The 21184-nt window shown below is 40.3% G+C and overlaps 1 protein-coding gene across 4 annotated transcripts in view; it reads left to right on the plus strand.

The window, feature by feature from the left end:
• The window catches only part of SMAD4 (SMAD family member 4), a 29191-nt gene extending 8792 nt beyond the window's left edge, over positions 1–20399 (plus strand). For 2 of the 4 annotated variants that reach the window (XM_056324266.1, XM_056324265.1), the window contains 11 exons: positions 1399–1764; positions 2682–2856; positions 3271–3300; positions 4816–5031; positions 6826–6945; positions 7077–7187; positions 9000–9050; positions 11153–11336; positions 12333–12501; positions 13780–13918; positions 15217–20399. In XM_056324266.1, coding sequence (XP_056180241.1) covers positions 1516–1764; positions 2682–2856; positions 3271–3300; positions 4816–5031; positions 6826–6945; positions 7077–7187; positions 9000–9050; positions 11153–11336; positions 12333–12501; positions 13780–13918; positions 15217–15428 — 1656 coding nt within the window. In that variant the 5' untranslated portion in view covers positions 1399–1515 and the 3' untranslated portion in view covers positions 15429–20399. The remainder of the gene's footprint in view (positions 1–1398; positions 1765–2681; positions 2857–3270; positions 3301–4815; positions 5032–6825; positions 6946–7076; positions 7188–8999; positions 9051–11152; positions 11337–12332; positions 12502–13779; positions 13919–15216) is intronic. The other 2 variants (XM_056324268.1, XM_056324267.1) reach the window with 2 other exon arrangements.
• Positions 20400–21184: the final 785 nt, after the last annotated feature.

Here is a 21184-nt window from a genome sequence, read left to right on the forward strand (position 1 = left end):
ACATTCACACTGTAATTTGTGTGATGTGCTAACTTTCTAAATTAACATGCCCTTCATTTTTGTGCAACACATTTGTTTCCAATAAATACTTGCCTCTGCTGTACCTCTAATAACATGGAAAATTCCAGTGCAGTAACAGGTCTTTGACTGGATGTGTTCCTTGGATACTATGAAGAAACTTTTTTCCCTTAACCATTAAAATCAAATATACTTTATTTACATTGCCAAGAATGACAAACATGTTATTTTCAGAAAGGCTTATATTTTAAGCTTACTCCGAAAATGTAAATGCAGTAAAATCACTTAGGTGTATTTGCTGCCACTGTTTTAAAGTCAGTGCACATAGTTGGTAGAATGGTGTTAGTGGATGACTACCTGAAGCCAGAGCTGCTTGAAGAACTAAAGTAGCTTTTTGACAACATCAGACTCCTTTTCTGTGACCGCATGAAACCTGTGGTCCTATGTTTCTGGAGAAAGCAAAGCAAAGTGTAGTAATTAGCTCATTCAGAACTGAGAAAATCAGGCCAGCTCTTCTAATTTGTGAATTAAAGGAAACTTCAAAAGGATGAGGTCTCTTGGCTTTGGGAGGGATGACTTCATGGCCAGAAAACCACTGCAGGTTCTTAGCAAATGGAGTTTAAAGGCCAAATGTGTTAGGAGGGTCTTATTCCGTATCTCACACGTAGTGTAATTAAGGCAGTTCTGTTTGAGACAGTTTGGAAGTGCGTTTTTAGTGACTTCAGTTGATTTGTCTTGATCCAGAAGAAGCTGGATCCGAACAAATAAAGGCAACTTTGCCAGTTGGGATTTTCATATGTAAAGACACACACAGTACTACTTTATATAAATGTGTATTAAGCTAATGGCGAGGTACAGAAGAGAAACTGACTTAGTCTGAGGTCAGAACATAGCTGAACTATTTGAACAGGATTATTAACTAGAGGTGACAGATGATTCTGGTGTGCATTCATGCTTCTTCACTATTCAAATTTTGTTTAAATTGATCCCCTTGATTCCCAGTCAGTACTTCCACTTGGTTTCATCCTACCAGATTAAAACTTAAGAAATCATTGTCACTGTTCTCCTTTTCCTGATTCAGAGCCTGTTCATCTAATAATCCCTACCTTTCTATATGTACATACTATGTGTACATGTATATAAACTATAATCTTTAAGTATTGTTGCTAGGGGAAAAAAATAATCTTATATCTAAAACTGTGCAAGCAGTGTCTTAAGCATGTTTTAGCTATCATGGGACAAGCAATGCAGTTTTTCATGTGCTTTTAATATCCTGCACTTAGCTTGAAAATAAAAGAAGCAAAAAGCCACAGACTTCCTTAGAAACATGATCTGCAATTTGTTAAAAACAATTCTAATGTAGATATTTTTTCCTCCTAGGTTTTACCAAGAGACAGTACATCTAACACTTAACTTGGATCATCTCTTGTTCATCAGCTTGAAAATCATAACAGCCCCCAAAACTGACATTTGATCTGAAAGAAAAAGCTGTGACAAATGGACAATATGTCTATTACTAACACACCAACAAGTAATGATGCTTGTCTGAGCATTGTTCACAGCTTGATGTGCCATCGACAAGGTGGAGAGAGTGAAACTTTTGCAAAACGCGCAATTGAAAGTTTAGTTAAAAAGCTAAAGGAGAAAAAAGATGAATTGGATTCTTTGATTACAGCTATAACCACAAATGGAGCTCATCCTAGCAAGTGTGTTACAATACAGAGAACGCTGGATGGGAGGCTTCAGGTTAGTACAAGTGAAAATCAGATATTTTCCTCCTAGTGAAGCTGGAGCAGAAGTGAGTGACACAGGATCCTAGAGTGTTCAGGAAGAGTAGCTCTTTTCTTGCAGCCCCCCTTGCCCCCATTTGTAGGTATGTTTTGTGGCTGGAGCTCTGGACTGCTGCAGTAGTTGATTATTTTTTTTTTTTTCCAAAAGGAGCAGAAGGCGTTGGATCAGCCGTTCTAAACGAGTGTGTGTGTGGCAGTAAAAAGCAGGGTCACGTAACAAATTCGGCTGTTTATCCTGGTATTTTCACTACAAGCTTCTGTTAGCTCTGTGTTGGTCAGCAGTGTGAAGAAAGACCTAAGATCCCTTGCTAAGGTACTCCAAGGAGTCTGTGCTGAGGATTTATCTTAGCCTTATATTGTCAGTACTCAGTACCTGTATAGCTTGGGTTGCGATTTCCTTGTTCCAGGACAGATGTCATGTTTGCTGGCTAGCTTTCTGTATACCCTAGAAGCATATATATATATATATATATTTTTTTTTTTTTCAGTATAATGGATTGGCATTGTTCTACTTGTAAATTCCTTATAGTATAGCTTAGTGCCTCGTTCCTCTTCTTCTGGGGCAAAGCTCCTTCATCATCCATGGTGGGGAAGGTGACCATACATACTACATTAAGCACAAATTCTGCTTCTGCCATTTTGTATCCAGTATTTTTTCTTAAGAATCACAGTGTTGACTTAACTGTAGCAAAACCCTAATAGTTCTGTTGAGTACAGAATGTGGGTAAACTGTACACCACTTTTTTTTTTTTTCATATTTTGATGATGGAGAGAAGTTATGTTGTTGTTTGTCCTCTTCCAGCTTTGCTCCTCACTAAGTAAAGAGAAATGTCTTGCTACTTTCCCAATCAACTTTTGTGTCTAACTTTTTAGGTGGCTGGTCGCAAAGGATTCCCTCATGTGATTTATGCTCGTCTTTGGAGGTGGCCTGATCTTCATAAAAATGAACTCAAGCATGTTAAATATTGTCAGTATGCTTTTGACTTAAAATGTGACAGTGTCTGTGTAAATCCTTACCATTATGAGCGTGTAGTATCACCTGGCATTGGTAAGTAGACTCTTGATTTAAAATGGAACAGTGGGAATGAAATGTACAATGTTTTCCTTTTGAGTGTATGAAATACAGGCCTAAATTAGAAACATTAACTTTCAGTGATCTAATTATAAATTACTCTCATATGCTCTTGTCCATCTTAATGGAATTATTCTTTTGCCTTTATTTCAGATTTGATATAACAGTTTGTGGCTTTTGTTTAAGCCTTTCTGTTGGGTTTGCACACAGTTCTTGCAGTTAACGTGTATCCTAGGAATAACTTAGCATTGAGACTTGTGATGGAGGGGGTATAATATGTAGTCTGTAGGACTGATTTCTAAAGGCTTATAAACTTAATGCTCAAAAATCACTGCAGATCTCGGTGTATATAACCCTCCACACCCTCTTTTCTTTTTCTTCTTTTTAAAGACCTCTCAGGACTGACACTACAGAGTTCTGGTAAGTTGTTCTTTTTACTATTAAATTTCTATGGGCACAAACTGTAAGCTTTTCAGTGTGTACACAGTTTATTCCTGTGTATCTGCTTGGGAGGGAGTATAGACAGCAGATGGAAATGCATTTGTGTCTTTGGTTTTGGAAAACCAGCTGGGTAGCATATGAGAGGCAAGTATTGATAAATTCTCTAAATTGAGGCTTCATCTCAGCTTGTAGGTGTGTTTTGTTTTCATTGCCTGCAACTTACAAACCCCAACAAAAAAACCCAACCCAAACCAAAAACCTCACTGTTGAATGCTGCTAATTAAAAAAACCAAACTCAAACCAAACACCCAAATCCATGTGCACCTGTGTGATACACTAATTCGTTGAATTAGGAATAATAGATGCTTGTGACTTAGTAAGTAGTTTAACAAGAAAACAATGGAAATTCTGTAGTTAATACGCATTTGAATGAAGCAGTCTAATTTTCTTGCTTTCTCTGAAACTTGAGAGAAATTGGACATTAAATGTCCAGTGGATATGATTCAGAAATCTGAGATCGTGCTGTTGGTAACTTCTTTATTTTCAAAACTCGTTTTTTTCCTTCCAGAAGAAATTTGTAGAGAAGGAAATTTCGGTAATCCAGTGTTTAGCACATTATTAGAAGTATTGAAGCAAAAATGACTTAAAAAACGCTAAACCTGACAAAACTGTTAACTTCACAAGTTGTAACTTGTGCACTCATCTCTGCTAATTTGTGTTGCTACTTGTGTCTTTTGTAAAATGATCCTTTTGTACAGGATCAAAGCTTACTAGCCAGCAGTTAAATACGTGTTTCCTTGTCATGCTGCTGTTTTTGCAGCAGGAAACAGAAAATTACTGCCAGATTTTAATATTTTTAAGGCTACTTTGAAAATGAGCATGGGAGCTAATGTAGTGTGAGAGTTTTACTTGAATTTGCTCAATAGGATGTATAGAAAGAAATTATTCTAGTGGCGATGGTATCTTTGTGTGGATTGTCTTTGAATGTGAGTTTGATATTTCTTGTCAATTTGGATGGGAGTTGCTTCAGATTACTTCAGGGGTGCATGAAGGTGTGCTGTGTTAATGAATTATACTGTTCATAGGAGCTTTATGTGTGTTCTTAACATGTGTACTAGGAATTGGTTTGTTAGCATTGACATAGATTTAGATGTTTGACAAAAAGCACGTTTCTCCCTTTTATTAACCATGTCCAACCACACGGTGATGGACTAGAAAACAAAATGCTATTGGAGTCTGCTACTGTGGGACTAAACTGCTTGTTTGATAGCAGTAAGCAGAATAAACAGTTTGCTTTTCCATCCAGTTACGCTTCAAAATTTCCTGCTGCTGACTTGGAAGTGTTTATTTGTAATTTAGAGGAGTGCTTTAGCAATGTTTATATAGGTTAAATCCTCCTCCCAGTAGTTTCAATAGCGTTGTTATTGCTTGAAAGTAGCAGTGCAATTGTAGTGAAATCCTGAAAATACTGTTTAACCGTTTGCTTCTTCACAGCTCCATCAAGCATGTTGGTGAAAGACGAATACGTTCATGACTATGAGGGGCAGCCATCATTGTCTTCTGCTGAAGGCCATTCAGTCCAAACCATCCAGCACCCACCAAGTAACAGGGCATCTACAGAGCCTTATAGCACCCCAGCCATGTTAGCTCCTACTGAGGCTAGCACTACCAGCACCACTAATTTTCCCAACATTCCTGTGGCTTCAACAAGTAAGATCTTTGAGATTATATGAAATCCTAAATTGTGAAAATAGGAAAGCTCAAAGATAACTACTCATTTTTGCCAAAGTAGATCTTGCAGTGGAACTGTGCTGCTGCGGTGCTATGCTGATAAAGTCTGTGGCAATATGATCTAGACAGTCTTGTAAGTGTTAACATACGGTTTTAACTCGGAGCAGAACTGGAGTAACTTTTCCTGGTGACCCAGTCTTTTTTCAGTGGGGCTTACACTATGTGAGTGTTACAAGACTGTTGTGGATATGCCCAAGGTTCAGTGATCCAATGTTAAAACAGTTGACCACTGACAAAACATTGTGGCTATTACTGGAATAATTGCTGTAGGAATGAAGAATTTTATTTTATTAAAACAGCAAGCAGGACAACAAACAGATATACTCTAAGGTGGCAGTGTTGAGAGGTTTTCAGGCAGCTCTTTAGTGTTCCACAGCTGACAAAATGAGTCTTCCAGTTTTAACTTGATCATTTTTATAATGGCCCACTGTACCACCAAAGGAACAGCCTTAATTAATATTTTCATGAGTCCGTTGGAGTGCTGCGTTGAAGTTTTTCTTCTCTGTGTGTATCTGGTCCAAGTGGAAGAGTCTGGTTTACCAATATCAAACATAGCAAACCTCACACTTCACTCCAGCAGGACAGTAAAGCACTTAGGTACGCAGTATCCTGCAGCCCCAGCGTAGGGAAACCATGAAGTTTTGGAGGGGTTTCACATAGTCTTTGTCACTTTAATATCAAAAGACATGTGAATATAACGAACTTCGTGTTATCAAATTTGAATTATGGTGGTGTGGTGTTTTGATAATGTTCTTTAATTTTAGTTGACAACCTTTTTTGCTGAGACTAATGATGGTTTTGCCAAGCTGAGATACAATGTCTGTATTTGTCTCAAGCAGAGAAAAAAGGATAGGTGGTTTAATTGTTTTGCCTTTGCACAACAGTTTATAGTCAGTAACTTTTTCTCATCAGTGCTATAATTGTTGGAGCCAAGTAGACAGGAAAAAAAGCTCATTTTTAGGTTATAATTCAAGTTCTCAACGTGTTAAATTCTGCTAGCCACACCAGTTTGAGAGTGCAAGTGTACTTGTGAAACTGCTGATCAGTTTAGTGTTAATGGCTGAGCTGAAGCCTTTTAAAATCAAATTCCGTTAACCTGTTCTGAAATATCTGTAGTTTTACTTTAAAGCTTAGACAATTCTTGAAATACTTACTTGGGAGGAAAAAAAAAAATAATCCTAGTGACTTTCTCAGGAAGGAGTCCAGTGATGTATGCAGCTCTATTCCAAAAAAACCAAGTACTGTTCAGTATGTTTTGGAGGAACATAAATTTAAGCGAGTGTCCTCCTTAGGAACAGTTGTTATGCTGAAAAAAAGCAACTTGTTGGACCTGCCGTTGGCCTGTTTGGATTCATACCAAATCTACTCCAGCTATGTTATTCAGTAAAACCTGTGACATCTCTTCTGCTTTCCTTTCAAATCAGAAAATGAGATGCAAACAGAACAAAGGTGTGGTTGATAAACAGAGTTCTCTGCATACTTCTACTCCTAAAATATTAAGGGTGTCAGAGTCAAAATTAGCTGATGCAGAGCATCTTGCTTCAAGTTTCCTAGGACACTCTGGTGGGTGGAAAAAAAGTATTGAAACCAGACTTGTAGGAACTGTGTATTGCAGTGCCCTTAGTTGGGTGTATTTTCCTACCCAGTAGTGCTGAGCTCTTCTTAATTCAAATTTTGGAACGTTCATGAATAGGTAGTGTGTTCTTTTACCAGGTCAACCTACCAGTATATTGACAGGTAGCCATAGTGATGGACTCTTACAGATTGCTTCAGGGCCTCAGCCAGGAACTCAGCAGAATGGGTTTACAGCTCAGCCAGCTACTTACCATCACAGTGAGTATATACATATGTGCACTCTTCTTAGTTTTCTAAAACCAGTTTCCAAATGTTCAGGAGAAATAGAGGATTAGAAGTGAGATGCGGAAAAACTCCCTTAAAAACCAACTGCTCCTTTCTTTTTCTAGACAGTACTACAACTTGGACTGGAAGTCGGACGGCAGCCTACACGCCTACCATACCTCACCACCAGAATGGCCATCTTCAGCATCATCCACCTATGCATCCTGGACATTACTGTAAGTAGTGCACACTTCCAAATCACTCAATTCGTTTTCAGTTTTGGTGAACGGTGAGGGCTCATTTGTGATTATTCTTTAACCCCAAATCCTTTTTTTTGTTGTTGTTGGTTTTTGTTACAGAACTACCATTACTTGTTTAGTATATTCTGACAGGTAAATAAAAGAGCTTGATGGACTTTCCTCCCTTAAAGCAGCAGAGGTTGGAAATTTGGAAAGCTATAGTGATGCCATCTATATTATAGATGTCTTACTATACCTAACAAAACTAGCCTTTCCTTTCTGAACCTGTTTTTAAAGCTTTGCAATCTTAGAGTAAATATTTCCTTTGCAGAAAAGGAAGTTGATTTAGAATGTGTTGTTTAGAACGTTTTCTTTCAAAATGTGGAAGCTCCTGGCTGTTTTTATTTTCTAGAAATTTTGAAGTCATGTGTTAATGAGGTAAAAATCTCCCTTAAGCTTTGGAAGATGTGTGTCCAGGTACACCAGCCAGTTTAAAACAACTTTGTGACAGCTCGTGCAGTAAAGTACTTCTCAGTGAAGGGGTTTTGCCACAGCCTGGTTCATGAGTACATTTGGCACACAAACTTGAAAATCTTTTTCATCTGCGAAGTAGAACCACAACCTCTTAAGATGGGAAGGCAAAAAACAAAGGTGGTCAGATTTCTGCTGTGTCTAGTATGTTATGTGCATTGTAAGAATATGATGCAAAAAAAACCCCACCCAAACTAAAGATTTTCTAAATTTTGAGGCAAAAATCTAGAATGTTTCTTTATTTCCTAATACAGTAGTTAAGCAGATCACCTGTTTGCAACAGTTGTTATTAGTGGAGGGGAGAACATACTGTGAGTTAATGTTAGTATGACTTTTCAGCTTGTATCAAGAAAATTGTGGATTAGATACGGTTATTAAGTTTTGTTATTTTCTTGTTAGTATCCCACTTATCTTATTTGTTAGAAATACCAGAATGTAAAAAAAACTTCCAGTGGTGGTGTAGATACTCTATAAACGTTTCTCAGTGCATGTTTCTTTCCATAATTAATATTTGTAACTGGCTGGTGATACCGCATAGAGCTTTTCTTGGCAGTTGCCATTTCTCGCTTTGGAAAGTTGCATGTTTTGACACCTACCAACATTGTGCCTTTTTTGACATCTTGTTGTGAAAGCTGCTGTTCCTTACAATACTGTGTTTAAGTCTTTCCTTGTTCTCTGCAGCCTGTAAGGGACCTAGTTAGTTTATAAAAGCAGAGGGAATAAACTGACTGATAACAGGACTGTATTCAGTATTTTTTTTCTTTAGAAAATGAGTTCTCTAGGGCTTTTTTCCATCTTCAGGTAGTATTTCTTTTGGTCAAGTCCACAGCACGCTGGGCAACTTGTTCTGTGATCGATGAAACTAATGAAGCGTGGTTTCTAGCTGATACGTGTGACTCACCTCTATACAGTGCTTCTCTCCTTGTCCAACTTGGGGTACATGTGAAGCCTAAGTCCTAATTCCGTTACATCTCCATACTACATCTGGTTTCTGCTCTCTCCCAGAGCTGGGTCTGGCTTGGGCAGCATGTGGCCTTTGTTCCTGGGATACTAATGGAGCTCTTTGCTCTACCCAACTCAACTGAATTTTTAGAAAACCTGTTAAGAGTGTAGTTCTTCTGTGGGCATCATTCTCCCCCGTCAGTTTTGGCCAGTTGATTCTGAAATTACTGGGATTTATAGCATCTGGCATCCTCACAAGTCTTTTTTTCATAGGAAAACAAGAAAGGAAACCTTATTTTTCCTCCTGTAAAACGAATTGCATGTTTTCTTTTAAAGGGCCAGTTCACAATGAACTTGCATTCCAGCCACCTATATCAAATCATCCTGGTGAGTAAAATCTAACATATAATGTTAATATCATGGAAATGAATAAATTTCTGTTGTCAGTTCTGATGTTTTTTTTCTTGGTATAAAGTACTCTGAAATTCATGAGATTTATGAATTCATGAATTATACGCATTCAAAATGGGACAAAAGGAGAGGAACCATTTTGTGATGTGGTCTTTTGAATTCAGACATCTCTTTTGGAATGGTGACACAGGCATCTAAATTATATTCAGTTTGCAGCTTAAGATTGCAATCCTCAAACCCACTCTGAGCTGGTGCCTACCTTGGAGGTGACTGAACTCTGAATGTCCTCGATTCTAAACTTTGTAGGTTGCCTGAAGTTGTACAAATTTTTGCCATCTTAGAAATGTCATGGAGCTTAGGTCACGCCAAAGCCCTCTTGGATCTGTAATCTAGAAGTCCATTGTGACAACCAGATACCCTGAAAGACAGTTATTGCCCTTCTTAGCATTTTTGGAGCTAAATTCCTCTTCGGAGCTTTGCGCAGAAGCTTGCTTTTCAGGAGTCTTCATTAATGGTAGCAGTTCATGGAACTAAGTGGGTCTGGTCTTGTGGTACAAGCTAGCTCCACTGCAGGTGTGAGGTGGTATTCTGATTTTAACAACAGCAAAGCTATTGCCTGCATAGGGAGAGCTGCACAGTTGAAGAACCTAAAAGTTTTAACTTGTTTATTCATTGGCCAGTGACAGTACCAGAAATAAACGGTTGTTAATTGCTGGCCGAACTGAACTGTAGCTAAACTGTATTTTGTATTATTTGGTGTGTCTCTTTCACCCTATTGATTCACCTATTGGTCTCACCCTATTCAGTCCTCACAGACATGAGTATTTATGTGAAGATAAAAAACTTAAAGCAATTCAGGCACAGGTTTATTCTTTTCTAATGAAAACAGAACAACGGTTTAAGACAAGTAGGTGTGCTGTTGGGTGCTGCTGTTTGTAATGAATGAGGACCACTTACGGCACTGGCAGAACTTTTTTTCCTGTTGGCTTATCAGGCTGTGGCATTTAGGTCCTGTCATGTTAGCTCTTCTGTTTCCCCTGTTTTGAGTACACTGTAGTCCTGATTTTCTTTGCCCTTCCCAACAAGCTGCTTCAGTGTCAGCTGTGTTACTGTTTTGTGGAAATTGGCCCTTGTAGTCAGCAAAGGTGCTGAGTCCTGAAATCCCCAGTGACTTAAGCCTGTGGCAACTTCAGGTTTTACTGTGTCTGAAGAGAGAAACTCTTCTTAAAAGCATGCACAACAAACCCTGCAGACGGCTGGACAAGCCAGTTACTCCCAGGTAGCACACAAACAGCAGACACACATGTACAAAATCACTTCGTGTGCTTTATCAGGTTTCCTTGCTTATTTGAAGTGTTTGGGCTTCAGCAGCATGCTCTAGGGAGTCAGGATTTCCCTTCCTCACATGGTAGCTTCTTCTAAGTACCATCTTTCCTTTGTAGCCTGTTTTTAAAATGGTATGAGTTAAAAGGCGCCTCTTTGCTATTATAACATGCCACTTTGTTCTTCTTCCTTGTTTTATCTACTTCCTTGTTTTATCCCATTACTGACTTTCTTGTGTGCAGACAAGATCAAGTGTGTGATCTTTGATATTTTTCCCCCATTGCCCTGCTTTCCAAATCTGGTTTGCTTTGCAGGGAGGATAGAGAAAACTGCTTTCACCTGGGAGGTGGTTACTCTTGTATCCTAAACCAGATCTGTTTCAGGGTTAGTTTATATCTGCCTAGCCATGAGTAGACATGTGTATGTATTACTCCTTTACGCTAAAGGAGGGCGAAATCGAGCTACAAGGTGTGGGAATGCAGATAGCTTGCAAAATCTAACTGGAATTATAAACAGTTCAAAGACTTAAAAGATCTCAACTACAACAAATCCTTGTGATGATGTGTGCTCAAAAAAAAATGACAAGCCCGTGTTTGTTGTAGCATGTGGTGTTTCTCTGTGCTAGCAGACATGTCTGTTTCTATCTGAACTTGCTTATGATAAATGGATTTGCGGCAGACTTAATTGATTGTCTGGAATGGGTTTTGGGGTGGGTGGGTGCGCCTTTCAGGCAGTTAATTGTATATATTCTTTAGCTCCAGAATATTGGTGTTCAATCGCATATTTTGAAATGGACGTGCAAGTTGGAGAAACATTTAAGGTCCCTTCAAGCTGTCCGATCGTTACGGTTGATGGATATGTGGATCCTTCTGGAGGAGACCGTTTTTGCCTGGGCCAGCTTTCCAACGTGCATAGAACAGAAGCCATTGAAAGAGCAAGGTATTCTGCCAATCCCCAGAGCCCCCAGCTCTCTGTGGTATTTGATAATCATTTGGTTTTGCCTTCAGTGTGTGCCTCCCTTTTGAAATGACAAGTCTGGTATGTTTCTTTGAATTAAGTGTAGCAGAGTGTATCTTTCTAGGCCACAACTGTAATGCATTCAAAATGTGGACTGTGTGACAAAGACTTTCGGTGCTTTGCAGTAGTGCATTGCTTTTCTTGGCTTTCAAAGGCTGCACCTTCAAGGATAAAATTAGCAACTCGTGCCATTATGTATGCAAGCTGAATATTAGCTCTCCACACCAGAGAGTGATGTGAGAATAACTGCAATATATCAATTTGTCAGAGGAGCGAAGGAAGGTTGATAAAGAGCTAGTGGATTTTCATTCATTCTCGCCATCCGTGGGCTGGGCTTTGATGTGGAAGCATAGAGAACCGAAGCAATCTTGCAATGCTTTTTTTCCCTCTTTGAAACAAAAGAGGAGGAAAATGATTCCACGTCTTCAGGAACGTTGCATTGTGGTGATCAAAATGTTAGATTGCTGTAATGAGATTCAAACGAACATACAGTTCTGCATTAAAATGTGGTTTTGTGTATGTACTAGTTCTGTACTAGATTTTCAATACTATGTTTCTATACTAGAATACTTGTGGGATTTCACACTTCTGAACAGAACTGAATGTGTTTGGCATCCCAGCTCTATATTGTCAATGAGTACAGTAGCTGCTACTCAAAAATCATTGCTTCTGCATTCTGTGTTTCTCACAGCTCTTTACGTGGTATTACAGATGGCTTTTTACTTTACAGATTTTGTGTGACTATGTACTGACTTACACCTAAGATAATAACTACAATTTCAGGTCCTTGTATGAGTGGAGCGTAAATTAAGACAGCACCGCTGACTGAGTGCTGGAAAATTGTTCATGGTTTATTTAGTAAAGGTCTCATTTACAGTATGTACACACAGGTGCATTGGAACTGTTTTTCTTTTTAAGGTTGCACATAGGTAAAGGGGTGCAGTTGGAGTGCAAAGGAGAAGGTGACGTGTGGGTGCGATGCCTCAGTGACCATGCAGTCTTCGTTCAGAGTTACTACCTGGACAGAGAAGCAGGGCGTGCACCAGGGGATGCTGTTCACAAGATATACCCGAGTGCATATATAAAGGTTGGTTTGATGTTCCTAGATGAAAATTGTGGGGGAAATAGCATACATTTGGTTCTTGTAGAAGTGTTGTGTAAATGTTAGGGAAGCTATGAGGCACCCGACATAAATGTCACTTTCCTTTTGGTTTTCCTTATAAAAAACCAATATACTCCATTTGACAAGTCACTTAAGATGACTTTTTAAAATTACTCTAAACTTTTAAGTATCATCTAGATACTATGAAAGAAACTGATTTTGTATTTTGTCACAAACAGTCTTGATAGCAGTTCTTTCTACTTTTAGCCTTAGAGTTTTAAATTAAGTGCTACTAAAATTTTTAGCATAGGTTATCTGTTTCTTTACTTTCTCTCCAAAATAAGAAAAATTGGGAAAGTGTGTATAAATGCAGTAGAAGTGTAAAGTGTGTGTTAGTGTTAACGAATGTGAAGTGATCTAGAGGTTGCAGAAAGTTGCATGGAAACAAATGATTTTTGGGAGGTTCTTACTTGGACATGCCTCTGCCAGATTTGAAGCTTTATTTACGGCAAATCACACTTGTGAAAAATAATTCTTGAATTAGAGATAAACTGCTTGAAGTTTACAGTGTTTTTTTTTATTTTGGGGTTTTTTAATCCTCAGCTTTGCAGACAAATCGTGTAATGAAGGTGAAAGAAACCCCACTGACTTCTGTGCCTGAGCTTTCTAGTATGAGAACAGAGTTTCTGTAGATATTACTGCCGAGCGTGATCACAAAGATAGAAAATGCTACCAACCTGAAACCTAGCTGCTGAAACTTTATCAATTATTGGTATTTCTTTTAAAGAGACTGACATACTTGAGTAACGCAGTGAAAAAGAATAAAGTCTGACAAAGTTAAGCAGGATTTGGTGGCTCCCATTTTTATTTATGTGCCTGTTTTTCTGGAGATCCTGGGATTTAACTAAGAAGCTGGGATTATATCAGCCTGTGGCATTCTTCAGACTGTGGTCCTCCAGTCAGTTCCACATAGAGTATGCTTGAACCTGCTCAGCTCAGCCGGGTTCTGGTATTGCTGGTGGTAGTAACATCATATGAGAAGAGTTTCTTCAGAAACAGCTTTAATGGACTGTTTCTGTTAGAAATTAAGCAAAACAGGGAAGGCTTGCTTTTATCCAAGTGCATGATGAGACCGCAGAAGTTGCTTTGGGCGAGCAGAGAGGTCCAGATTATTGGGGATGGGAGCTGAGGAATTCTTTCCTTCCTTGATTTTGGTAAGTCTACATAGTTCAGGTTGGTTTTGTTTTGTTGGGTTTTTTTAAGGTGTTTGATTTACGCCAGTGTCATCGTCAGATGCAACAGCAGGCTGCCACGGCGCAAGCTGCCGCTGCTGCTCAAGCTGCAGCAGTAGCAGGAAACATCCCTGGACCAGGATCAGTAGGTGGAATAGCCCCAGCCATTAGTAAGTACATTAACTGATTGGTCTCCTCTTTTTTCCTTACCTGAAAACAAACAACACAGCTCTCCTCATAACCGCACCCATCCACCCATCGCCCCTGCAATGGTGCAAGCTAACTTGGAATGAAGTAGTAAGATTGGGGTGAGATGGGGCGGGGGTGGCATTGAAGTAAGTCTGTATTCATTTGGTTTGTTACTGCTCCACACACCAGTTTTCACTCTGAGTTTTCACTCTGTAGCCTTCAGGGAACGCTGGATATGAAAGCGGGTACTTACTGTACTGCAAGAAGTGTTGCAGTACAACAGAAAACATGTTCTATACAAGGTCAGATAGCATAACCTTGTAAATAAATAATTTTTTTAAATTATTTAAATAAATATTCTTTACAAGCATAACCTTTTAAATAAATAAAACAGAGTTTAAGCAGAGATACTTTTGGCTGCTTATCCCAAGCTTGAAAAATGATCTTTGAGATCTAAGCTCATAAAAATGTTACTCAAAACAATAGGGTTTGCTGGGCAACAAAGTCCTTGACTAGGTATAGAAGTTAGTATTACAGTTCTTGAGAAGAGGAAGAAGAGAGCGTGAGTTTCTCTTTCTTTTTTTTTTTTTTTTTTTTTTAATTATTATTCTGGGCTAGAGTTTTCTTAGTTACTAAATTCTAGATCCTTGAAATTGTACCCAAGTATTTCTAAAAGTGTAAGTACCTACATGTCTCAGACTGCTTTATGTGCCCTAGTGTTTTCTGGATTTCTTGTGTTGCCATGTGACTCTCCAGCTGTCCTGCATATTGCTGAAGGCATTTTGAAGGATGTATTTAAATTTTTTCTTAATCATACTTGCAATCTGAAGTTTGCCAGCTGTATTCATCTTTTTTATTTTATTAGATGCAAGCAATGTAATTAGTTCATCCAGTTTCCTGCAGGTGGTCAGTCACAGTTCTTACACTAAAAATGCAGCATTTTTGCAAACCTCAGGAATAAGTATTTTTTGACTGTGTTTCTTAAATAAGGTTTGTGCGCGTTGTTATCATATAAGACATTGGGTTTCACCATGTCTGCTTTATTATAAGGAGTTTTATATTTCAGAACACTTTCAAGATTGCAGAATGATGAGAAAAAAATTAATTGGAAGAAACGCAGAGTAATCGCTGCGTTCATTGTAGCAGAGATCTAGAAATGTGGATTGGCCTTTGCTGTGGTGAGAGGGGAAGCTGTACATGAAGAGAGAGCCGAGCAGACAGGAATGGCTAAACAAACCAGATGATAAAAGAACGCTTACGTGAAACCTCTCCTGTTTAGGTTTGTCTGCTGCTGCTGGAATCGGTGTAGATGACCTCCGCCGCTTATGCATACTCAGGATGAGTTTTGTAAAAGGTTGGGGACCTGATTACCCAAGACAGAGCATCAAAGAGACACCGTGCTGGATTGAAATTCACTTACACCGTGCCCTCCAGCTTCTAGATGAAGTACTTCATACCATGCCTATTGCAGACCCACAACCTTTAGACTGAGATCCCTCTGCTGCACTGCTGTGGGCCATTATATTGTGAGGATGGTGGATTGTAAAATACATTTCTGTTTATAACCTGAAGATATATTTTACTTTTGTTCTGCTTAATCTTCTAAAACCAGGTTTTAAAAATGTGTTTGCCGCCTTGCTCTTAGCAGAAAGAGACTGAACATGCAGAATTTGGATTTCAGTTATTTTCAGAACTTAACTGTCATAATACAGGGCTTAAAGTGGAAGGTAAACGCCTTATAGAGACTTTACAGTATTGGGTTTGTTCCCTTTGAAACTTTCCTTCTCTATTGTGGCACCTTGGTGATAAGCCTCACAGGAGCCTTTTGTATGCAGAATATATATTATATATATTTATATCTGAAAATTCCTTCTAATAGTTAAAAACATTTACCTTATAGCAACTTTAAAATTCCAGCTGATTTGTGATGTTCTTTTTAGGGAACAATAGTTAACAGAAGACTTCTTTATTTTGTTGACTATCTTGTTATGATTTTTCCAGATTAAAACCTAGAAGCTGCCAAAAAGTGAGGGACGAGACGTACGTTGTTGGCATTGATTAAAAATAGCAAGGAAAAGAAATGTGGCTTTTCCTTCACTAGTTTTTAAAAAAAAAAGATATCTTAGATTTTTATTTATATAGACACGTGAGTTTTAAAACACTAAAGGAAATGGATACTTTCAGTGCTGGCACTCAGTTTAAGTATAACATGAAATACCCAGTCTGCAAAGTTGCCACTGAAAATGCATAATGAGTACCTAATGGCAGGAACATATTTTCATAACTACTACTGACTTCTATGATTTTACTCAAGTAAAACTTGGCAGGTATTTTAAAAAACTTGCATGACTCTTTTTACTTGCATATACCATTAAATCATGTATAATATTACATCGATATTTAGGATCCAGTTTTTGTATCTGTTCACCATTTCCACTCAGGGCAAGATGGCAAACTTGTTTTTATACCTCTTGGTTATTTTAAGCCCTATGCCATCAATGACCGTATCAATTGGCAATGACTTTGTATAGAGAATTTATAGTAGAAAACAAAATGCAGATGTATTGACTGTATGACAGATACAATATGTATGCTTTCTCTCTAGTTAGTAGTATAAATAAAACTATGAAAACCCTGATTTTTATAAATTTAGTTTGCTTCTATTATGTAATTCTGCACCTTGAAATCATTGATCTTGACTTGATGGATTATTTCACTTTGCAAGACCAGCAGCAGCCAATAGTGGTAGGATTTTTTGTTGGTTTGAATTGCCAGGAAGCAACTCTCATTTTTCTTACTCCCCGCTTCTCACTAAAAGCGTGTCCTAAGGATATCTGTTTTGGCTGTTTGCTGGGGTATGAAGAGGGAGCAGGAATTCCTGCTTTTTCGGCCTGTGTGTAGGGAGTCGGAGCTTAGTTAAACAGGCTTAGAAGTACGTAGACACCAGCTTCGGTCCTTCAAGCGCTGCCAGTTTGGTCTGCCTGCCGTGCTGTACTGAGCCGACCTGGCAGTGCAGCTGTAGTGGTTAACCTAAGTAGAAATCTTGGAAGAGATTATTCGGAGGCTTTTTGCCAAGCTTCTTGCATAGTTTCAGGAATCTGTAGAGGGCTCTGAACACAGTGTTTAGGTATTGCTTCCCCCATCTGCTGAAATTCCTACTGAAGATGTCAGTGGTCATTGTTTCTGTCTTAGGCGTGGAAGCACAGAAGACTGCATGACTTTTCTCCGTGTTTTCATTAACAGTTGTTGCCTTCTTCAGACTAACTCCTAATGAGATCAGTCATCTTTTCCCCCCTCTTATGTGGTGACTCCTTGATATTTGGAAAAATCACATTTCTTTTTCTCAAGGCCTTTAGTTTAAAACTTTTTTTGTTTTCCTTTCACTCCTAATGATCTAGTTTGTCTGAAAAGCAAGCTTCAGGTTCTTGAGGAACGCTTTCAGTAGAGGATTCTGACTACATCCTCAGAGAAGCTTATTAACCAGCAGCTCAGTTATGCTTCATCCATAACAGAAAGCTTGATTGGGGGGAAGAAATGAAAAGCCTGACTACATGTTCTTCTTGCCAACCCCCTTTTGAATTGTCTGCCCTGCTCTTACTGCTCGTTTCAAGGTGCCTCGGCCTTGGGAGGCGTCTGGCCTTCCGACGGACAAACTGCTTGTAACAGACTGTTCTTTTGATTAGGAGTCCCTGAGCTTACTCCCTATTTAGCTTTGCGGGTTTGCAAGATGCTTATCTTGGTGGGTGTCTGATCTGTGTGTGGATACTTCACAGAAAACCCTCTGTACCAGTTTCTTATTTTTGAATTGTGCCGAACTCTGATAACAGTAACAGATTGCTTCTGCCTGTTGGTGTTCCTGCCTGGATTGCAGCCTGAAAGAATTCAGCTATTAAGACTGGGGTGTTTTTGGCAGATGTTTTGCAAGTCTCCTGAAGTCTCTACCTACAGTGAATGGTACCTATAATGTAGTATTTAGATGGCTAAAAACTTTCTGAATGGAACAACAAAAGAACATCGGTTGAGTTTATCGGAACCAAGAAGGCGCAGGCTCCACATCAGGAGTAATCTGAATATCGTGTGAGGCAGTAAAAATGCTGAAATGGCGCTCATCTTATCCACTAGACAGTTACTGATAAGATGCAGTCATAACTGTTAAAGGGCAAAACGAGAGACTCGTTCTTAGTTTTTAATATGCCTTTAACTTAATTTTTGTACTTTTATTTCTTGTGACAGGGCATAAAAGGCAGCGCATAATGGATTGGAAACCCTTCAGCAGCAGCACATTGAATCTTTGACAGTCTTGCATTTATGTCTTTTTCTGAGATTCAAAAAAGAGCTACAGCTGCTTGACAGCCGTGACGATCCCCATACGTGCTGTAGGCAGGGATGTCAAGAATGCCAGAATCGCGCCTCCTCTTCAGCTCCAAATGTCTCAGAGTCGGTGAATTCAACAAGTATTTTTTTCAGCTAGCAAACTCTAGCTTGTGCTCCTGTTCCCGGGTCTGTTCTGCTTCGTTCTTTCGCTGGAGTAATTACCCTTGTGTTTCTCACCCATGGTTACACGTGTGCTCCTCAAAAAAAGCATTGGAGCTGGAGTGCCTTGTAATTTCACTTCATGTTCTGGAGAGTTGGGTTTAGCACCACAGGGTTTAGATGGCTTTAGCTGTGTTATTGTTAGTTTTGAAAGCAAGGGCATTTGAAGTTGACGGGATAAGAGATGTAGGAGAGGAAACCTTTTCGCTGGCGTGGTTTCAAAAATATTTAAAAGAATTCTAATGGGAAACCCTTAGAAGGAGCCGTAAGCGCTACACGGTGCTGGTTAGAAATGGTTGTTCCGAGATGTGGCTTTACTGGGCTTGATGAGAGCGATGTGCTCAGGGACCCAGACCCCCTGGCTGTGACGTCAATAACTTCATTAACGGCTCTAGCATACTGAAGACCTGGGAAATACTCTGGCTGCTTTACAGAGAGGGACCTAAAGGAGATGACGGTCTCCCCCAGTCACAAAAGAGGTCTTGTAGCAGCAGTAGTCATTGAACCTGTGTCCAACTCCTGTGCCTTAACTTTGAGACCATCTTACTTCTTGTGACACTTCTAAAGACGACAGCGTCCTCTCTGCGTAGCTCAGGAACGACTGCCTCAATTCTTTTACTAGGATCCATTAAAAAATTCCTGTGCCAGTGTATCTGGGGGGGCTTCTGCCTCTGAACTCTTTGAATGTTGTTTACGTCTTGCTGGTAGTCTTTATTGAGACACCTTTAATCTCTTCTTTGAAGAGTAAGCGCTTTAGAAAGGACTGTCTCCTCAATTTGCATTTTTACTCTGCTACACAGAGTGACTGGGATTGCTGGTCACATCTTTAATGCAACCAGTTAAAGACAGCCAGATGGGTCTTCCTCTAAGTGGGATTCAGACTTCATTTAGGAAATCCTCTTTCCTCCCCCCCCTGCCTTCTCCTGTCACGCCCCATGCTACTTAGCATCTGCTCTATAAAATTACAAGATGCTTGGTTGTCAGGTGTTCTTAAGGACACAATTTTTGAGCAGTTACTTCCTTTCCGTTTTTTAAGTTAAGGCTTAAACATTGAAGGTCATGGTCTTGCCTGGTCCTGCTGATGAGTGTTTCCATGACTGGTGACAGGTTTTTGAGGATCACGGTGCTGTTCTTGTGACTGAGATTTGCAGCTTGCCCGTCGTAGGCATGTGCATTATTCACGAGCACTAAGCTGGTTGCATCTACTCCTGATGCGCCTAGTCGCACTTCAGTGCCGGGCAGGGAGATGAGCCAACGGAAAGCACTTCCCCACCAGTCACGTAGGAGCTGGATGCTGTACGTGTCCTTGCGTTGTGTCATCTGCCTGCAAAGCCAAAGATCATGTGTTTCTGAAAACGATCTGGGAGGTGCAGCCAGGTCAAGTTGAATCTGCTGCGTACGATGCTGCCGAGGTCCTCAAGAAGTGACTTGACTTTCCAGCACTGCGGAAGTTTCACTTGGTGAGACCTGGCGGAAAGCAGAACTACCGCCAACAAAATCTCGAGAAGTTTTTGTCCTGTTGGCTGCTGTTGTGCCTTCTGAGCGCTGTGCCGCTCCTAAATTTACAGGACTTAATTCTTTCAAGCTCACCAAAATCACCTAATGCTTTCTTGCTCCAGTACCTTTTTCTGTGTCTTTTTGGTGCAGTTTGGTAGCACCACAAAGTTGTGATTCAGCTGGATTGAGAGCTGCGAATTACCCGTAACCCAAAACTTGCTGCGAGAGGGTTTTTTGAGCATGAAAGCCTAGTTAAGTGTTTCTTCTTTTAGCCATTGCCTTTTGATAAGTGGTCAACAGAATTCCCAGTAGTTCCTTTGTAGCTTATTGTATGTTTTTCATTAGACCTAGTTTGTGGATAATATACTGTAGTTAACTTTCCTGAAATTCTGTAACAGAGTATGTTTTTGATTAAAAAAGGTAAAGATCTGAGTCTTTGGCTTCTTTATTTTGTGCAGCGGACAGCTTTGACCCTGTTTCTGGCTGGCTGGCAGCACTGCTAGCTGTGGTCTCGGATGATGTGGGGGCTGGGAGAGCTCCTTGGGGCAAGGCTGCAGGTTCACAGCATCCTCTTCTCATGGTGCCATGTGTCAGCCGCTTGGGTGCCACCAACAGTGACCCCAAAGCCAAGTGCAGCATCCGGTGTGGTAGCCTCTCCCGAGCACGTGAAGGCAGGCAGGTACCAGGCTGTCTGAAGCTGGTGGGACATGGCAGTTTTGTGGGTGTTTGTATTAATGGAAATTATATTTTTTTAATCCACCAGCTGAGCTCTGTGTGTTGCAGCCTCGGAGCAAGGACCAGGGACTGGAGCTACTACCAGGTCTCGGCAGCCATGCGTGGCGATAGAGCGATGCTGTGCAGGCCGGGGGGGATGCAGCTGAGCCCGAGCAGCGCATGCCGGTGGCAAGATCCCTCTTTCAGCCTCAGCCATAGCCTTGCTCCGGCCGACGCCGTGCCCAGAGCCCGCCAATGCCCCGCTGGTCCCGCTCCTCAGCTGTGGCCCGCGCAAAGCTGGCGATGGCGGGGGGTTGTATGTACTGTTAACGTCACCAGTGCTTGCTCGCACTGTGACCCTCCCTCAATAGCTCGTATGTTAACGGTATTCACGCTCAGCTGCTGCTGGCAGTTGGAGGGAGCAGATGGCCGGGGTGGCTGCGAGGCCCTTGCGCCATCCCGGGGGGGTGACACCCCTTGAGCTGCAGCGCAGCCGCCCGGCT

The sequence above is a fragment of the Falco biarmicus genome, chromosome Z (assembly GCF_023638135.1).
Source record: "Falco biarmicus isolate bFalBia1 chromosome Z, bFalBia1.pri, whole genome shotgun sequence".
Lineage (NCBI taxonomy): Eukaryota > Metazoa > Chordata > Aves > Falconiformes > Falconidae > Falco > Falco biarmicus.